The following is a 19,701-nucleotide window of genomic DNA, read 5'->3' on the forward strand; positions in this document are numbered from 1 at the left end:
GGAAGCTTATGGAAGGCTACCCGAAACGTTTGACCCAAGATAAACTATTTAAAGGCAATGCTACCAAATACTAATTGAGTGTATGTAAACTTCTGACCCACTGGGAATGTGATGAAAGAAATAAAAGCTGAAATAATTCACTCTACTACTTTTCTGACATCTCACATTCTTAAAATATATTGGTGATCCTAACTGACCTAAAGACAGGGAATTTTTACTAGGATTAAATGTCAGGAATTGTGTAAAAACTTAGTTTAAATACATTTGGCTAAGGTGTATGTAAACGTCCTTCTTCAACTGTACATTCTGGAGAGAGTTCTGCCATATCTTCACAACACACCCCTCACCTTCTTCTTCTCTCAACATTTTTAAATTATACTCAAGACACATTATCTTCACACATATTTTAGATGCTTTTCACTGACAGCTGCAACTTTCAAATCAGCTAGGCCTATTTCAACGCATGCTGCCCAAATTGAAGGCTACCCAAATAGGCATAGGTCTACACAATTGTGATTTGAAACAATCCTCAGCGAAAAAAAACATTAAGAAGCTAATGATCCTCTGTGGCTAAGTCATGCTCTCTGGTGAAGTATTTTAAATTACTTTATTTAGACAGGAGTCATATAATTTTAGCAAAACACCCATTTACTTTAGGGGAAGCCAGCAATGAACAGTGCACTCGCCAACTTAATGGCAGCCTTGTCAGAAAACTGAAGGAGAGAGATGCTGCTTATAAACATGGCAATGTGACCGGGGACAATTGTATGGTTAAACAGTACAAATACTACCTATGCAGATCGAGCAAGATGGCGAGGTACAAGTATAGGGACAAAGTGTGGTAGCAATTCAGCAGGTTGGACACAAAGTGAATGTGGTATGGGCTTCTAACGATCACAGATTACAAAACGAAAGCCAGTCGAGTGGTGGACACCAACGCTGCCCTACTGGACGAGCGAAACACCTTTTTCTCACACTTCAAGCATAAACACTCTGAGCTGCCGAGGCTACACCCTGAGATCTATGTGCTTACCTTCTCCATGGAGGAGTTATTTAATTAGCCCTTTCAAGGCTACTGGCCGAAATGGCATCCCTAGCCGCGCCCTAAGAGCATGTGCAGATCAGCTAGCTGTTGTGTTTTCAGATAATTGCAGCTAGCTAGTTCAGCCTAATGAAACACCCTGCTCCAACAGAGGGATGCTACTGTATGTTAGCTAGCTGGCTATGACTATACAACACTGGAACTCTTCCAAGTCAAGGTAAGCTTCTCATTTTCCAATTTATTGCCACAGGGGCCCGCCGGTGTAACTGCTTACTGACTGTACACTGAAACATTACTGCATGATTGTAACAGGATTACTAACGAGTTAATTATATTAGTGATGATGACTATGACGTTACCTTGGAAAATATGGTGACGGCTGTGTGTAGCAGTTTGGCTTGGAAAGGTTCTCTCACCTGGTCACATACAGCTGATGTGTTGTTCATTGAAGTCCACAAACGAAGAGGTGAGAGGAGGAGAGCGTATGGGAGAAGGTATACAATGTGGCTGCTATGAAAGTGAACTTTGTTTACGCGTGATCAAGGGTAGTCATTACGCTGATTCTGTTAAAAATTTCTTAAACGGAAGCAAACAGAACAAAATGGGGATAAACATACCTGAATTTTTCCAATAGAAACTTGTTTGCAACTGTTGGACTAATGATTACACCCTATAGCAGCTAGATGCAGGCAAGAGTGTGCAAGGCGGTATTGAATGTCACCTCAAAGTTGTCTCTCAACCTACTGTTATAAACTTTTCATAGGCTAGGTTGTAGCAACCTCATGATGGGTACAGGGAAAATGTTAGTGTCATGTTGTAGCCTAAACCTTTTGATGTAACATTGAACAGGGTGAATGAAATATGAATGACAGTCATCCAATATGCTGTAATAGAAATAAGGCCATGCTCATGAAAAAATAAATGTCCTTCCTGATCTTAATATAATAGCCTATGCATTTATAAATTCCAGGTCAGCAACATACCTCTCCAGAAACACTCAAGTTCATTCCAACTTGATTTAGTTCAATCTTTGCCATTTACACTGAATTGACTGGAGACTACATTAGTAAAACTATTTTCTCAGACATGGCAGTTGTAATGAATACTCAGAGAGAAAAAGGTGTAGATTCACATGCAGAGCGCGGCAGGTGTTTATTTCACCTTAGCAGAAGGCAAGAATCGTGGTCACAGGCAGGCAATGGTCATACACAGGTAGGCAAACAGGCAGGCAATGGTCATATACAGGTAGGCAAACAGGCAGGCAATGGTCATACACAGGTAGGCAAACAGGCAGGCAATGGTCATACACAGGTAGGCAAACAGGCAGGCAATGGTCATACACAGGTAGGCAAACAGGCAGGCAATGGTCATACACAGGTAGGCAAACAGGCAGGCAATGGTCATACACAGGTAGGCAAACAGGCAGGTGAATCAAAACTAGGACTGAAGGTTATAACTGGTTCTCACAAACGAGCTAGGAAAAGGCTTAGTGGAGTAAAAACGAAGAATACCTCACAAAGTCACAAACAGAAGGAACTGAACTAAATAAGGTGATGATGAGACCAGGTGAGTAACTAACACAGGTGAAATCAATGAACAAAAATGAAAGACAGGGCTACGTTCAAGAACACAAAGAAACAGAACACAAGGTTGACTAAGAAAATAAATACAGAACCTTACTATTAGAACACACCCCTCACTATTAGTAAACTATTAGATTGTACAACGACCACACCTATTGCAGTTGCTACATCCATTTTTTGACTTATAAATGAATTATATGAATCCATTGATTCTTGAAGAATATAACTTATAAATGCATCATGACTTTAGTTCAACTTTTGTACCCCATCAGAACCCCAAATATAAGATTGTTTTACTCCAATATTTGTAAACAAAGTAAATGTAAACAAATAAAATAAAATAAAAATGTATGTCACATGCGCCGCATACAACAGGTGTAGGTAGACCTTACAGTGAAATGCTTACTTTACAAGCCCTTAACCAACAACGCAGTGTTGCAACTAATAACGCAGTGAAGCTATATAGAGGGGGTACCAGTACAGAGTCAATGTGCGGGGGCACCGGTTAGTTGAGGTAATATGTACATGTAGGTAGAGTTAAAGTGACTATGCATAGATAGTAAACAGAGAATAGCAGCAATGTAAAAGAGAGGGTTGGAGCAATGCAATTAGTCTGGGTAGCCATTTGATTAGCTGTTCAGGAGTCTTATGGTTTGGGGGTAGAAGCTGTTGAGAAGCCTCTTGGACCTAGACTTGGCGCTCCGGTACTGCTTCCTGTGTGGTAGCAGAAAGAATAATCTATGACTAGGGTGGCTGGAGACTTTGACAATTTTTAGGGCCTTCCTCTGACAAACTGTATATAGCCTCAAAATATGGTTAAAACTATAGTTTTGATATCATGGATGGCCAGTCCTTGCATATCTAGCTCTGTCTAATAATCTGACAGTGGTTACATTTCTCGTGCCCCATCCCCTAGCTTTTTACCTAAATGGGCAGGGAGTAAACTTTGTTATTGTTTCAAGTGCTGATTGCCGCTTTAAGGTTAGGGCTAGGCATAAGATAGCAGTGTGGTTAAGGTTAGGGTTAGGTTTAACATCGGATTTTAAGAAGATACATTTTAGAAATAGGCAGGGTTTAGACATAATTTTGACTCTGTGGCTGTGGTAACTAGTGATGAATAGGTGTTGGTGAGATCAAAGGAGCTCATGGCATGGCATCTGCTTTCATGCTTCGTGTTGGTTTATGAAAATAAAACTACTATGCTACTGTACTTCTACCAGAAAGCTTTTTATAAAAAGTCATTGCCTATTATGCAAATATTTTGGTAAACATGTTTGGACAGCACAAAAAAACTAAGTAAATACGTTTGGGTCTTAGATAAGCCAAGGTCGACACATCCATATAATATTTTTAACTTTTGGTCAGGGTTGTTGACAATCATTTTAAATATGGTTCAAGATAATGGAAACGAAAAGTCTCTGGCGGTGCGATAGCTGCCATGTTGGTGTTGATGCTGCATGTCTACCTAGCGCAGGGAAACAGGAGTGATAATGTGACGTCACGTGTAAGGGACAGAGGAAGGGAGAGGAATAGTGACGAAGATTAAAGCAGGGAGATAAATGCATCTCAGGAAAAAAATATGAATTATCTAATTCAACGTAAATATTATAAGCATAAATATGATTGACTTGTTCACCAACAGAGAATGCTGAAATACATTGATAAGGTAATGCAGAATGCTGAAATACACTGATAAGGTAATTTTCTTTCGTGTTGTTTCAATATGCACGCCTTGTCCTGCAAGATCATGAGTTAATTCAATTGTATAATCACCACCTTGAGAACAAACATTTTGGAAGTAATTGAATGACAAAAATGAAAGGAAAGAACAGACCTATCAAGCCAGTCAGTCACGTTTGACATATTTTTCATGTTTAAAGACGTGTTTCACAACGATATAATGTGTAGCCTAGCATCTTAAAACGTGTGTTATTTGAGGAGACCGTGTCATAAATGTTTTTTTGTAGGTCCTACCAGAATATGTTTTTTACAATGAAAAATACATCCATGAAAAATTAAAGATGGAAACAGCCTCTGTGAGACGCGATTCCGCATCAGCACAGTATAAATAAGTGCATTATTTTCAGTGCATCATGCCGGTCTTGTGCCGAAAATCTCTGCAGAATTCGCGTGAACGCGCACACACTCAAATCTTCATTACTGCGACTTGCATGCTAGTTGAGATTTCTGCTCTTCACTCCGTTGTCAGTTTAGCCTGCATTTCACTGATTCCCCCCTTCTAATGTCCTTAATGTTGTCACCAGAGTCAAATACTTTCTGTGACACACACTACTGGTCAACATGAGCAACCAAAATTATTCAACATTGAATAATTAATCTTTTGATCTTGAGTGTCCTCTAAAATTAGCTTGCCAAGGCTATTATGATGATTCAATATTTTATAGATATAATGATGACTGCACATGTGTTATTGACATGCCTCCTAACTGTACTGTCTTCCTCCTCGTAAAAAACTATTTGTCTTCTAACTTTGATTGCATTTTATCTTATGACCATCTCCTAGTGTGTGCAGAGTAAACTGGGCTCACCTAACAGAGTGATGTCCTCTCCAGGAATGGGCACCCCCAGTGACCCTCTCTTGGCCAGCCCAGGAGGGAGGTCATCAGAGAGGCCATTGGGTACCACTAATGACGGACTCTGGAGGAGCTCCATGCCCAAGACGGCCAGCTTCCCATCGTCTACCACGCGCCTCTTGAGTCACCGTGCCAACAACTTCCAGAGACCCCCGAAGTGTTGGAAGCTGATCAGACCATCCCCGCCCCCACCGCCCAACACCCCCTGCCCTCTGGATCAGCTGGACCTCAGTGAGCTACCCCCCCGCCGCACCTTCCCAGAGCTGCTCTTCAATGGCTGCGTCCTGTTTGGCATAGAGTTCAGCTATGCCATGGAGACGGCCTATGTCACCCCTGTCCTGCTACAGATGGGTCTGCCAGACCAGTTCTACAGCCTGGTGTGGTTCACCAGTCCTATATTGGGTAATGAAGTGGCAGGGAGAGATGAAGTAGATACAGAAAGTCCTGTTTGATTGGAAGACATATGAGATACCTAACTATACTTTGAATAGTATAGTTAGACTATATAGATGTGCCCATCTGCATTTCCCATTGAGTGCCCCTAAATCCTTCTCCTTTCTTCGTGGTTTTAAGGATTCCTTTTCCAGCCTCTCCTGGGAGCTTGGAGTGACCGCTGTACATCCCGCTTTGGCCGGCGGAGACCGTTTATTTTGGCCTTGGCTATAGGTAAGGAATATTCACTATCCACTTCTTGCATGGCTCTCCCCCCTCTGGTGCGGCTGGGTTCCTGTTTTTAAACTAATATTGATACCCTGAAGTGATGGAGTTCTCTGTTTTACCTTTGTAGGAGCTCTGCTTGGTTTAACACTGGTGCTGAATGGGCGGGACATTGGAGATGCGGTGGCAGACATGGCAACCAATCACAAGTGGGGCATCATACTGACTATTTGTGGAGTGGTTCTGATGGACTTCAGTGCGGACTCGGCAGATAACCCCAGCCATGCCTACATGATGGATGTGTGCCTGCCAGAGGACCAGGATCGTGGCCTCAATATTCATGCACTACTGGCAGGTTTGAGAGCACTGTATACACTAACTGCTAGTCAGTCAGGGTAATACACAGCCCACTGGGCTCAGACGTAACTTCAATTTACAGTTTTGATTTACATTTGGTTGAGTGGTCAACTAATGTTAATTTAACGTGAAATCAATAAAACATGTCACTGTGTCATTAGATTTAGGTTAAAAGTTTTTCAAACCCAATCAGTTTTCCATGTAGATTCAACATCATCACATAGCTTTTCGGGGGTTAAAATAATATGGAAACAACGTTGATTCATCCAGTTTGTGCCCAGTGGGAGTATACATACTACTGGCAGGTTAGAGAGCTATTCACTTACAACTGGTCTGTCAGGTAAATGTTGTACACTACTGGCTGGTTCGAGAACGTCATACATACCAATAGGCTGTAACACTCACTACTGGTATGTGAGACAGTAAAATGTACATATAAACCACTTCTGACGATGTAGACATAGCATATACAGTATATCTACGATGTGATAGTGATAGCACATACAGTATATCTAAGATGTGATAGAATATACAGTATATCTAAGATGTGATAGTGATAGCATATACAGTATATCTAAGATGTGATAGTATAATCAGTGTCATTGATATGATGATCGGCTCTATGATGATTATGTCCCACTCTCTTTATGCAGGTCTGGGTGGTGGATTCGGGTACATCGTGGGTGGAATTAACTGGGACCACACTGATTTCGGGAGATCAATGGGAGGTCAACTTCGAGTCATATACATGTTCACCGGTGTCACTTTGGTCATTTCCACATGCATGACCCTCAACAGCATCCCCGAGCGGCCCCTGCCAAAGACGCAGCTTCAGAAGGGCTCTCTGAAGAGCCCCAGCCTCCCTCTCCTCCCCTCTCCCCCAGACCCTCAGGGGGCAGGGCTGGGATTGGAGGAGGAAGAGGAAGTGACTGGGCTCAATAGCTACCAGTTCTCTGAACCCCGCCCCTCGAACCCTGACGCCAACGCACGCCTCTGTGCCAGCCTCACCAGCCCCATCTCCCCCCTCAGCCCGCTCACTCCTAAATATGGCAGCTTTATCAGTCGGGACAACTCTCTCACTGGCATTAACGAGTTTGCCTCATCCCTGGGAACCTCCTTTATAGACAGTGTGCTCATCGACTGCTACACTGGACAGCCATCACCACAGCCCCTTGACCCAGACACTGCAGCCCGACCCCTGCCTCCAGGGGACACCCTACCTCTCCAGGGATCTCAGCCTGGAACAGGTTCACAGTCTGGAGCAGTGACAGTGACCCTGGCTGGGGCAGGATCCCGGGCCGAGGCAGGGGAGGCTCAGATGGGGGGAGGGCCCCATCGAGGTTCATCCGCTAGTATCTTGAAGCGCCCTCAGAGCCTTGCGCTAGTGGAGGAGTCCATGGTGACCCAGAGTGGAGGGATGAAAAATGGCCGCAGAAGAACAGTGACTTTCAGTCAGCAGGTCGGCCTGGAATTGATTCCCTCTGATTTGTTTGTTTACAGATCATCGTGTTGAGAGAATTTGTTTTTTGAATCCTGTTCTTCCTGTAATGAAGGTGGCAAATATTCTGCTGAATGGGGTGCGCTATGAGAGTGACCTGAGTGAAAATGTGGAGACAGCAGATTCACAGATGTCAATGAGGATGCTGTGTATCGCCATCTACAGGATGCCTCCATCACTGCGCAGCCTCTGCACTAACCATTTTTTGGGTGAGAGTCATGTCACTCTTGTGCTTGTGTTTCATTGTCTGTATGCCTACCAAGGTTAAAGCCACCAGTGATTTTGGCTTTGATATCACAACACCTGTCTGTGATCCAGAGGAAGCTGTGTGAGTTTGTCTACGTAAATATGAGCTATCTGCCATCCTGTCTTGATCCTAAAGGTTGGCTGTCCTTTGAGGGCATGCTGCTGTTCTACACTGACTTCATGGGGGAGGTAGTGTTCAAGGGAGACCCCAGAGCACCCCATGACTCTGAGGCCTACCAACGCTACAATGCTGGGGTCAGCATGGGCTGCTGGGGCATGTGCATCTATGCATTCAGTGCTGCCTTTTACTCAGGTGAGTCCTGCACACACACACACACACACACACACACACACACTAAAAAGAAAACACAAACGCATTCAGACACTCAGAACACAAAAACACAGAAACAGAACACACACCTCACACAACATCCATAATTTTGATTCTTTATCACATTTAGTTGTTTTACAGTTTTTTTTCCTTCCTCTCGTTTCTATTCATAGCCATGTTGGAGAAGCTGGAGGAACGTTTCTCCCTCCGCTCTCTCTATTTCTTTGCCTACCTGGTGTTTGGCCTTGGCACAGGCCTTGCTACGCTCTCCACCAACATTTATGTGGTGCTGTCTCTCTGTATCACCTACGGGGTACTCTTCTCCACTCTATGCACGCTACCTTACTCTCTGCTGTGTGAATACTACCAGAGCCCGCAGGTTAGTGAAGATGAATGGGATTACACTGAATATAATATTGTTCAGACTGTGGTTTCTGTGAGTGTTTTATATCCTGGTGTTGGTCAGTGTTGTCCAACTGTTGAATTTTGATATAGCAAGGTATTATGTGGAATTATACATGTGCTCTCTCTCTGTCTGTGCTGTGTGTGTAGTTCTGTGGATCGTCAAAAGAAGGCACCAGAAGAGGAATGGGGCTGGACATCTCTCTGCTCAGCTGCCAGTACTTCCTGGCTCAGATCATAGTGTCCGTGTCGATGGGACCTCTGACCTCACTGGTAGGCGGGGCCCAGGGAGTGATGTACTTTTCCAGCGTGATGTCATTTGTGGGCTGTCTGTACTCCTCCCTCTGCGTGGTGTACCATCTGCCCCCGACTGAGGGTGAGCCTTCAGGAAGCGAGACCCAGCCACTACTTGTGCACATTTAGCCCCCCTCACTGCTCTACACACTCTCGCACTGCAGTCACAACACACACTGCATATAGTCTACACACTGTCACTCTCTCACACTGCTCAGCATAGCTCCTCTCAAGAGCTTAGACCGACAGGCACATTGGCCAGTTATCAGTATGTTGGATAGTGTGTCCATGCATTTCTTTCTGCTCATTTCCACTAAAACATGTGATGTTGATGGCGTGTCTGTGTGTGCATGCCTGATTATTCTGCTGTCAGTAGTCTTTTTCGTCATCACTACTTCTTGATTTTGATGTTAGGTTTAGGCTGCTGCCCACCAAATATAAAATACTTATAGCCTCTACATCCCGTTATTAATGAAAACGATGTTTGAGGGGGTTCATTGTTTTGGTCTTGTCTAATATCTGCTTGCGCTGTAGCCTCAATGCCTTCTGTTTTCGTCTCATGGCCAAGAGAATGTTTACCTGCCTGTTTCTCTGAGTTAGCACATCCCCCTGTAAGCAGGTTTAGGGACTGTCTGAGTCACCAATGACATTTGCTTGAAGCCCTAAATTCCTGTAAGCACAGTAACACATCTACTGTACATCTACACACAGACACACAATACAACACACACACGCCATATTGTACTGCATTCACTCGGTTTGCACTATGTGAACATTAGAGCCAAGCATGTGCCCTCTGATCAGGCTTATATCTTTCTCACCAGTCAACCAGATTATTATGGTCATTATTTACCATTTTGACTTGACGGTCCCCAATGCGTTCACAAACATACACACAGACAAACCCTTTACTAAGCCATGGACTTCAATCTGACCTGTCACTCAGCTACTGGTGTGACCGTTGTAATGACAGTGATTCTTGTCATTACCAGGAAGAGAAGTTGAAACTGGGGTGTGTTTCGGCACTCCATCGGAAACTGAACAGAAAAGAAGAACAACAAATCTGTTGTTTGGTGGCAAGAAATAATTCAAGAAAATACATGTGAACTATGCTATCGATGATGGAGCTGGACAACTTTGAGAGGGAAGAATTTTGGGTTCATTTTTGCCAACAGCAAGTGCTTATTTTCACCACTAGGGCACATGCTTTAGTTAGTGTTTAGGCTTGTTTCACCACACTATACCCAAACTGGCTCACTGGAGTGGTCCTCTCACATTTGGGATAGTTATCCAGTCTCCTCACACACCACACTTATTCACTGTCATTAATTTAGATTCTATACAGCTGAAATAACATTTCGTCTTCCATGTTCACCAAGCAGCAAATGAAAACATTGGTGAAATCATAATTACTTTTCAATTTTTATTTAAATCTTGGACAGGCTAAAATAGCTTGCTTGGCATTGCTTGCCTTGGACATCACAATGTAATTGTCACAACTCATGCCTGCGTGAGTCACCTATATCTGGTGATGGCTCAGCGGAATGTTGATCAGGGTCTCCCACTAAAGCCTCCCTAACAGACTGGACACACGTCATGATGATGTCATGTGTCTGACTGGTTTCTTGCGAGGACACAGGACCTGTATGGAGGACCAGCATGCTGTTACAACTTGCTTCAATTCAACAAAATAACATTTCTAGCATTTTACAAAAAATGTGTCTTCTGATGGTTCTTCTTCATCCATAATTCCAATATTATGTTAATGTAAAAGCTACTTAACCTCAGGGTAGAGTTCAATTAAAATAACAATTTTCACTTTTTGGGGTGTTTTTTATTTTATTTATTAAACTCACTTTAGCATAGAATTTCAAGTGTCTTATAGGTTTTGTATCTATGCAGATAATTATGTATATTATAAGTTTCCTTTATGATCAGTTTACTTGTAAAATGTTGGTATTAGATTTACAGCTATTATGTATTTTGCATTCAGACATACAGTATTATGTAACCACTCTTTATAACTGGTCACTGACCTGAAAACCTACATTCACATAACCATGTGATAACAGTTCTATCGGAGTAGTGATTGTCACCAATCAGCCCTGGCTGGAGTCAACCCGCAATACCAGTTTGTACCACTAGGTGGAGCTGTAACCTGCATCACGTCAGGAGGACTTCAATGGATTGATGTGGCCAGACAGTTCAATGGAAAAAGCCAGATGCTAAGATTATGAGTCCCTCCCTCTCCCAGTAACAACGATCAGCTTGAGAATTACTCCTGTTCCTCAAACTAAACCATTCATAGTCAGTCTTATACTAAATGAGGTCAACTGACATCAATGCTTACATGGCTAGGACAATTTTAACAATTTAATAAGATATACTTTCAGTTCAAACACTAGTATCACAATTGTAATTTGGTTATAACACTAAAAAGCTATTCAGCATATTATTTAAGAATGGATGTGAAAAGCTACACTGAACTATCAGTCTATGCAAATTTTTTAAAAATTGGTAAAAAGACAAGACTGATTTATTTAATCATCAAGAACCAGAATATACAAAGCAGTGGTCGAAGCAACCAAATAGCAATCATGAAATATAACTGCACAAGAAGAGACTAAGAACACCAGGGTGGGAATGATATTGATAAAGACCGTTGTAGACACAATTTCTGAGTCACCCAGACATAACATAATAACCTAAAATGAAACCAAAAAAAGAAACAGTATCTTGGGTACAAATGGTACAAACTTGTGTGAAATGCATACAGAACATGACCAAAGCCTTAAGATTTAAGAGGGGGTAATTAACATTGCAGAAGCCAGCCCCCCAAACAGGGTCAAGCGTCTTTTATCATGGAGGCATTCTTCCATTTGTGCCATCTGTTGTGTTAACAGATCAGCCTGGCAAAGGATTAACTACTAGCAGCAGTAAACAAAAAGGATTAAAAAAGCCTGAATTAATAATGCTAACAATAGTCCATTAGCCCCTGCTTAAAACTTATCTTTGGTCTTCAGTGAGTCTGAGAAGTCACCCTGAACATGTGGAGAAGGTTACAGCTGTCTGTCTCTGAATCAGCTGGTCAGCAGTTAACTATGTAGAGAATGTGCTTAACTCATACGAATACAAAATAACAAAACTGATAAAATAGCACAGATTGTTTTGTTAAGATTGCTTAAGAAACCAATAAATAACAGTTTATAAAAAGAGAGGAGCGGCCTCTATGTTTTAGGACTCCAGTGCAATGTAATATCTTGGAGACAAACAAAATCTGTAAAGCATACATAAAGCACAAGCTCTACAAGGTGAAGTTGAACGTGCCATGTAGACAGCGTTTCAGAGGAGTACATACTCTGCGCACTATGCCTTCACTTCAGCTTCCTTTGATTCGCCGTTTTCTGTTTTCTGTTTTTTCGTTTCCAATTGGTCCTGAAGGGAAAAAATACAAGTTTTAAGTGGGAACTTAGTGACCAGATATACAACAGTCATAAAGATAGTCTCATGGTAAAAGGTAATCTATTATATTGACTGCGTTTTAAAATCATCTGACAAAAGCATACCTCCTCATCAGCTGGGCGCTTCACAGGGTGGTCAACCTCATCAGCTGGGAGCTTCACCGGGTGGTCAACCTCATCAGCTGGGCGCTTCACAGGGTGGTCAACACTCTCATCAGCTGGGCACTTCACAGGGTGGTCAACCTCCTCACCAGCAACTTCTTCTGCATCCTTGGCTGCATCCAGTCCCTCTCCTGCAATCAATTTCATACATGAAGCAAAAACAAGGGCTTCAGACACTTCACAAGTATCAAACAAACATGTTTTTTTTTTATCCAGCTGCAAGTCCAAAAAGAAACATGAACTTTACCATCCTCTTCTTCCTTCTCACACACAGGGGTTTCTTCAGAATCATCTGCACCATTTGTCTTTGTCTCTGCACCATTTGTGTGCTGGAGGGAAGGAAACAAAGAATTTGAGTAACTTTGTAATATGTCATATAAATGTGGGTACATTGCATGCAGAATGACATCTAAGTAATTTAATTTAGAATAGTCTTCAGAAAAAAGTTACAATAATAGCCCATGAGTCACAGCCAACAAGCTTCAGAGTTAAAACAGGGCACATGCTCCAGTTTATACTTAATTCCCCAGAGAGTAGGGGAAGGGAACGCAATGAGGGCCAATTGCGATCTCTTGAGAAAACATCTGTGCCATCTCACAAACTAAACAAAGAGCTGTGGGATAGCATGCATGGAACAGTAGGGCGGAGTCTGACAACACCTGCATGATGATGGCGCCGAGACAAAAGGCCATGAGGCTCGCGAGGGAATAGGCTTCAACTCACTGTTCCATTGCCGTTGGCTGGTGCGTCCCCGCTGCCATTCTCCTTCTCCTCCACCTCCTCGACAACCTCTTTCTTCTCTTTGAGCTCCTGAAAATATGTTTTCCTTGATTTGCTAGCTCACTGATAGGTACAATTGTTGCATGTCCAAAACGATTTGTCCATATACTCGTTGCCAATGAAACCAGCACTTCTCTAGTTCAGATTATGTTTTTAAAAATTATAGTCGGCGTTCTATTCATATCACCGATCTTTACAAGTGGAGTGTGTCCGACCACTGCCAAAGTGCCTACAATGGAAGGCATCGGGAATTTGCGTCGCGGTTCACCACAGGCATTAGGGCGCACACTCCACTCGCGCTCTGAAAGACTCCAGCCCTTCCCGCCATTGCTCAACCGTGAAGCTCGAGCGTATTCTATTTTCTGAGGGATTGTTTAGCTAACGTTATTTAGCTAGCAAAACTATACATAAACGATACATTTAGCAGTTTAGCTTGCAAATTAAACGGCAAAACCAGCCAGCTAGCTAACATAGCTAGCAAAGTAACAAGCGAATAATGAAGCTATCGAAAAGTTAATCAACTAAATAACTAGCTAAACGTTTGAGAACAACATACAACATTGCTACCTACTATTTTTCAGTCATTGACAATGACTAACATTAACCTAAGTGATTTGGTTATTACAGGGTTATAAAAGCTAAAGTTAGCTAGTTGGTGTTCACACAGGCTAAACTGAAGAGTACGTTAGCTAGTAACGTGGGCTAACGTAGTCAAATTAATTAACTCACCTTTGCTGAAATCTCGGTAGTTGTGGTAGTGTCTACTGCGGTATCAGCCATATTTAGTTGAATCTAAGGGTATGATATGTTTCCGAAATAAATACTGTGTTTGATGCCTCGATGTTTCTGGCAGTGATTTCTGTGAGAGGCTGAGAAGAAGAGAAGAGAATGATGAAAACCAGTTACATCTGTTTGTTAGGCTCGACTGTAATCCATTAGTTAGAATGGAGCTGGTCGATTGAAAACGTGATTGGTCAATCCAAATTTAAGCAACATGTTTTAGCGGTTTTAATTGGACAGATTGTTGTCACTCTTTGGAATGTGTCCCGCCTATCAAGCTCCTCCCAGTTTTCTTTCTCCTAATGGTCAAACATTTAAAGGGTGTACAACGCTGTGAAGTTACCAGCGTGAAGAAAGTTTTTACATGATGTCGATTTATATGTCATTTATCTTAGTGTTAGAAACATTGTTATTCTCTCTCATTAATTACATGTTGACATTTTAATGGCGTTTCGTGTAAGACATAGCCTATGCCAAGTGCTTCAAGTGGCTTTGATGAATACCGTCCCTTTGTGTGACTGCAAGCATTGCTTAAATTCAACAACATATTTTCCTCATGAAAAGCCTACTGTTGCCCCTTGATTTTTTTGTTTTGATTTTGACTAATGTATTTGTATTCGAAGCATGTTGTCCCTCATTTCGCCTATCTAGAAGCATGAAACCCCGTTAAAGCCCCATATCCCCTTTGTCTTCAGTGCGCTCTTTTTCTTCAGAAAGAGAAGTATCAGATTACAGCACAACGACGCTAATGTGAAACCAGTTACTAAGTAAACCACACCTCTTGGCTCGGTTAGACATTTCTATTTTAAACATAAAGGTCCAGAACAAAGTGCCGCATTTTGAATTTGAATAAAATAGCTACATGTGTAAGCCTATAACAAGCACACAGCCAGTAGGCTACCTACACTTATTCACTGTGACTGTGTAATATGTCATATCTGCGCTGTAAATAACTAATGTATATCTCATAGTGATCCATGTAAGCTTGGGAAACAAGCAGGCAACATTTCTATTAGATGGGGAATCAAAATAAAATAACATGTTTATTGATCAAGTGCACACATACAGGGAGATGCTTACCTGCTAACACTCCTCAACAATGCAGTACAATCACAATATTAATCATAACAAAACAAGTAGTCGAAAAAGATAGAAGAAAAAGAGAGTAATAAAAACGAATTTGAGTAATATGGACATACTAGAATATACAGAATGGTTGGTTTATACTATGGTATGGTTTATACTAGTTTAAAAAAAAAAATCATTTTTAATGATTCAGCTGTGGGACGATTTTTTGTTGAGCGGATGTTCAAGGGGACGGAACATAATTACAAATAATGCTTTGACTGCAAATTGACTCAAGAAGCCTAAACAGATTTAATGTTTGACAAAAACATAATAATTTCAAACATTGCTTACATTTGTATATGATCACGTCTCTCTATTATGCGTGGGAATACTTGGGAACAGATTTCTTAAATTTATGTCCAACAATGAACATTTAAAAAATAATTGATTCTTTTTTTTTTTTTTTTTGCTCAGAAAACTTGGGGGGGGCAAATAGGCCCTTGGGCTGCCAGTTGTAATACCCTGGTTTACATGTTAGTCATTTAGCAGACGCTCTTATCCAGAGAAAGTGGCGCCAGGTAAAGCTGTCTGTCAGCCTGACAGACATGTCCAATCACCATCCAGTTGTCCATGTTTCATAAGCTTCTCCACAGACGTTCTAAACTACTGCTACCATACTGTCTTTGGCTTCTCCTTCTTTGGAAGGACACAGACAATAGTGTCTAATCTCTCTATCTTTTAATTATGGATGACGTGACAGAAGTTGGTTGGCTAGAGCTAGCGTGACCAACAGCAATCCTGATAGAAAAAGCGCAATGCTCTACAAACTGAGCCACGTGGGACCCAAATGATCAAAATTAATATCAAAATGTATGTTTTATACAAGTAGTAAAGTGAGTAAAGTAAAGTGACTTGGTATAACAGCTTAAATAGTAAAAGCAGTGGAGTGTGTGGTGTGGTGGGTGTGGTGTGTGTGGTGGGGTGGGTGTGGTGTGTGTGGTGGGGTGTATGTGTGTGGTGTGTGTGTGTGTGTGGTGTGTGTGTGTGTGTGTGTGGTGTGGTGTGTGTGATGTGGTGTGTGTGTGTGTTTGGAGAGTCCGTGCAATTAGGCTCTAAGGTGCAGGTGGGTAGACAGCTAGGGTCTAGCTGTTTAATAGTCCGATGGCCTGTTGGTCCGAGACCCGATGCTCCAATTTCGTTTGCCAGATCGTAACAGAGTGAACAAACCTTGGTTGGAGTGACTAGAGTCCTTAACAATCCTCTGGGACCTCCTCAGACCCCTCAGATCCTGCCTATATATATATATATATATATATATATATATATATATATATATATATAGACTTGGAATCACTGGCTACTTTAATAATGTTTACATATTTTGCATTACTCATTGCATATGTACACTACCGTTCAAAAAAAGTTTGGGGTCACTTAGAAATGTTCTTGAAAGAAAATCTTTTTTTGTTGTCCATTAAAAGAACATCCAATTACTCAGAAATACAGTGTAGACATTGTTAATGTTGTAAAATTACTATTGTAGCTGGAAACGGCTGATTTTTAATGGATTATCTACATAGGTGTTCAGAGGCCCGTTATCAGCAACCATCTGTAACGGGTGTCGTCAGAAGGATGAGACCAAGGTGCAGCGTTCTTTGAGTTCCACATAATTTAATAATGAAGTGAAACTTTTAGAAAAAACAAAACAATAACGAATTCAACGACCGAACAGCTTCGTTGTGCCAACTACCTGCGCACAACCGAAAGAACAAGATCCCACACTGAAGGAGGGAAAAAAAGCCCACAAATACACAAGGAAAAAAGGCTGCCTAAGTATGATTCCCAATCAGAGACAACGATAGACAGCTGTCCCTGATGGAGAACCATACCTGGCCAAACACAAAGAAATAGAAAACATAGAAACATGAACATAGAATGCCCACCCTAGTCACACCCTGGCCTAACCAAAATAGAGAATAAAAACCCCTCTATGGCCAGGGCGTGACACCATCACTCCTGTGTACCAATGGCACGTTGTGTTAGCAAATCCAAGTTGATCAAGGCTAATTGATCATTAGAAAACCCTTTTGCAATTATGTTAGCACAGCTGAAAACTGGTTTTCTGATTAAAGAAGCAATAAAACAAGCCTTCTTTAGACTAGTTGAGTATCTGGAGCATCAGATATTTGTGGGTTCGATTACAGGCTCAAAGTGGCCAGAAACAAATAACTTTATTCTGAAACTCATCTGTCTATTCTTGTTCTGAGAAATGAAGGCTATTCCATGCGAGAAAATGACAAGAAACTGAAGATCCCGTTCAACGTTGTGTACTACTCCCTTCACAGAACAGCACAAACTGGCACTAACAAGAATAGAAAGAGGAGTGGGAGGCCCCGGTGCACAACTGAGCAAGAGGACAGGTACATTAGAGTGTCTAGTTTTAGAAACAGATGCCTTACAAGTCCTCAACTGGCAGCTTAATTAAATAGTATCCGCAAACACCAGTCTCAATGTCAACAGTGAAGAGGCAACTCCGGGATGCTGGCATTCTAGGCAGAGTTGTAAAGAAAAAGCCATATCCCAGACTGGCCAATAAAAATACAAGTTTAAGATGGGCAAAAGAACACAGACACTGGACAGAGGAACCCTGCCTAAAGGCCAGCATCCCGGAGTCGCCTCTTCACTGTTGATGTTAAGACGGGTGTTTTGTGGGTACTATTTAATGAAGCTGCCATAATGTCTTTCGTCCTGTTCAGGTTCATACCGATGGAGGTTGGTGGCACCTTAATTGGGGAGATCTGGCTAGTGGTAATGGCTGGAGCGGAATTAGTAGAATATCAAATACATCAAACACATGCTCTCAGCAGCTTCCTGTGGTTCATACATATGTTTAATGTTGATTCCTTGTAAAACCTGGATGCTTTTATGAATTACAATTAGACATATTTGAGGTTGCTGTTTGCCAACCTACAGACAGTGATAATTTGGTTAAAGGTCGGGATAGGGTCAGGGCAGTGTGTTTTAGTCATCTGCTGTCTGTATGTGTGTGTCTGTGTATGCGATGCCTCACTGCACCCACACACACAAAAATGCATGCGCACACACGTGCACAAACTGCGCCAAGCCACTTTGGACACTTTTGTTTATGGCCACTGTTTCATTTAGCATGTTGTGTGGTGGCTATTGTGTTGCAAATGGTGCTACAATGAGCCTCTGTTCCAGTATAATGCAGACTCACTCATAGTGCAAAGTAAGTTTGTCAACCCCCTCTACCCTGACCCAGACATGCAATCAATGCTTCTAATCTAAAATACAATAACTCCAGTTTGCCTCTGATACAGTCCCTTGCGAAAGTATTCAAACCCCTTGGATTTTTCCCAATTTTATTGTTGCAAAGTGGGATTAAAATGGATCTAATTGTCATTTTTGTCAACAATTGACAAAAAATAAAAAATTCATAACTAAAATATAGTCAGTGCATAAGTATTCAGACCCTTTGTTTATGCGAGCCTAAATTCATTCAGGAGTAAAATGTGGCTTAACAAATCACATAAGTTACATGGACTTACTCTGTGTGAAATAATAGGGGTTGATATTATTTTTGAATTTGTATTTATTTCACCTTTATTTAACCAGGTAGGCAAGTTGAGAACAAGTTATCATTTACAATTGCGACCTGGCAATGAATGACTAACCCTTCCTCTGTCCCCCATACGTACAACAACTGTAAGTTCCCCCAGTCAAGTATTGAATTTCAAGCACAGATTCAACTACAAAGACCAGGGAGCTTTTCAAAAGCCTCATAAAGTAGGGCAGTGATTGGTAGATGGGTAACAATAACAAATCAGACATTGAATATCTCTTTAATTAAGCATGGTCAAATTAATAATATTGCCGTAGATTATGTATTAAACCACCCAGAGACATCAAAGATACAGTCGTCCTTCTGAACTAAGCTGCAGGACAGGAATGAAACTGCTCAGGGATGTTACCATGAGGCCATTAGTTTGACATTTTACAGAGTTCAATGAAAACAGAGGATGGATCAACAACATTGTAGTGACTCCACAATAATGACTTAAATGACAGAGTGAAAAGAAGAATACAAATATTTGAAAACATGCATCTTATAGGCAAAATAACACACCAAAGGAATACACTTTTGGCCTAAATGCAAAACCTTATATTTGGAGCAAATCCAACACAGCACATCACTGAGTAACTGCTTCCTTATTTTTAAGCATGGTGGTGGCTGCATCATGGTATAGGTATGCTTGGCATTGGAAAATACTGGGGAGTACTCCAGCATAAAAAGAAACGGGATGGCACAGGACAAATCCTACAGGAAAACCTGCTTCTTCCTGTTCCTGAGTGGCCAAGTTACAGTTTTGACTTCAAATCTGCTTGAAAATCTATGGCAAGACTTGAAAGAGCTTAAAGAATTTA

The 19,701-nt window shown here is 41.6% G+C and overlaps 2 protein-coding genes across 7 annotated transcripts; one reads left to right on the forward strand and one right to left on the reverse strand.

The window, feature by feature from the left end:
* The first annotated feature begins 438 nt into the window (after positions 1-438).
* LOC112220573 (proton-associated sugar transporter A-like) lies at positions 439-11,745 on the forward strand. Of its 4 annotated transcripts, none has more exons than XM_042331449.1 (10): positions 439-1,259; positions 5,150-5,621; positions 5,793-5,885; positions 6,007-6,231; positions 6,887-7,692; positions 7,787-7,940; positions 8,114-8,290; positions 8,482-8,687; positions 8,861-9,086; positions 9,997-11,745. In XM_042331449.1, the coding sequence occupies exons 2-10, from the start codon at positions 5,186-5,188 to the stop codon at positions 10,089-10,091; spliced, it is 2,418 nt and encodes an 805-aa protein (XP_042187383.1). In that variant the 5' UTR covers positions 439-1,259; positions 5,150-5,185; the 3' UTR covers positions 10,092-11,745. The 4 variants fall into 4 exon arrangements, with proteins under 4 accessions (XP_042187383.1, XP_042187384.1, XP_042187382.1 ...); XM_042331450.1 differs by having other exon boundaries at positions 5,199-5,621; XM_042331448.1 differs by lacking the exon at positions 439-1,259 and adding an exon at positions 4,119-4,291.
* Positions 10,414-14,334, reverse strand: LOC112220598 (prothymosin alpha). Of its 3 annotated transcripts, XM_024382452.2 has the most exons (6): positions 14,137-14,332; positions 13,351-13,437; positions 12,875-12,956; positions 12,571-12,758; positions 12,363-12,439; positions 10,414-10,646 (listed from the first exon to the last, which is right to left on the reverse strand). In XM_024382452.2, exons 1-5 carry the CDS (start codon positions 14,185-14,187, stop codon positions 12,371-12,373), a joined length of 477 nt encoding a protein of 158 aa, XP_024238220.1. In that variant the 5' UTR covers positions 14,188-14,332; the 3' UTR covers positions 10,414-10,646; positions 12,363-12,370. The 3 variants fall into 3 exon arrangements, with proteins under 3 accessions (XP_024238220.1, XP_024238214.1, XP_024238226.1); XM_024382446.2 differs by lacking the exon at positions 10,414-10,646 and having other exon boundaries at positions 11,523-12,439; positions 14,137-14,331; XM_024382458.2 differs by lacking the exons at positions 10,414-10,646; positions 13,351-13,437 and having other exon boundaries at positions 11,523-12,439; positions 14,137-14,334.
* Between the last annotated feature and the right edge of the window lie 5,367 nt (positions 14,335-19,701).

The sequence above is a fragment of the Oncorhynchus tshawytscha genome, linkage group LG02 (genome assembly GCF_018296145.1).
Source record: "Oncorhynchus tshawytscha isolate Ot180627B linkage group LG02, Otsh_v2.0, whole genome shotgun sequence".
NCBI lineage: Eukaryota > Metazoa > Chordata > Actinopteri > Salmoniformes > Salmonidae > Oncorhynchus > Oncorhynchus tshawytscha.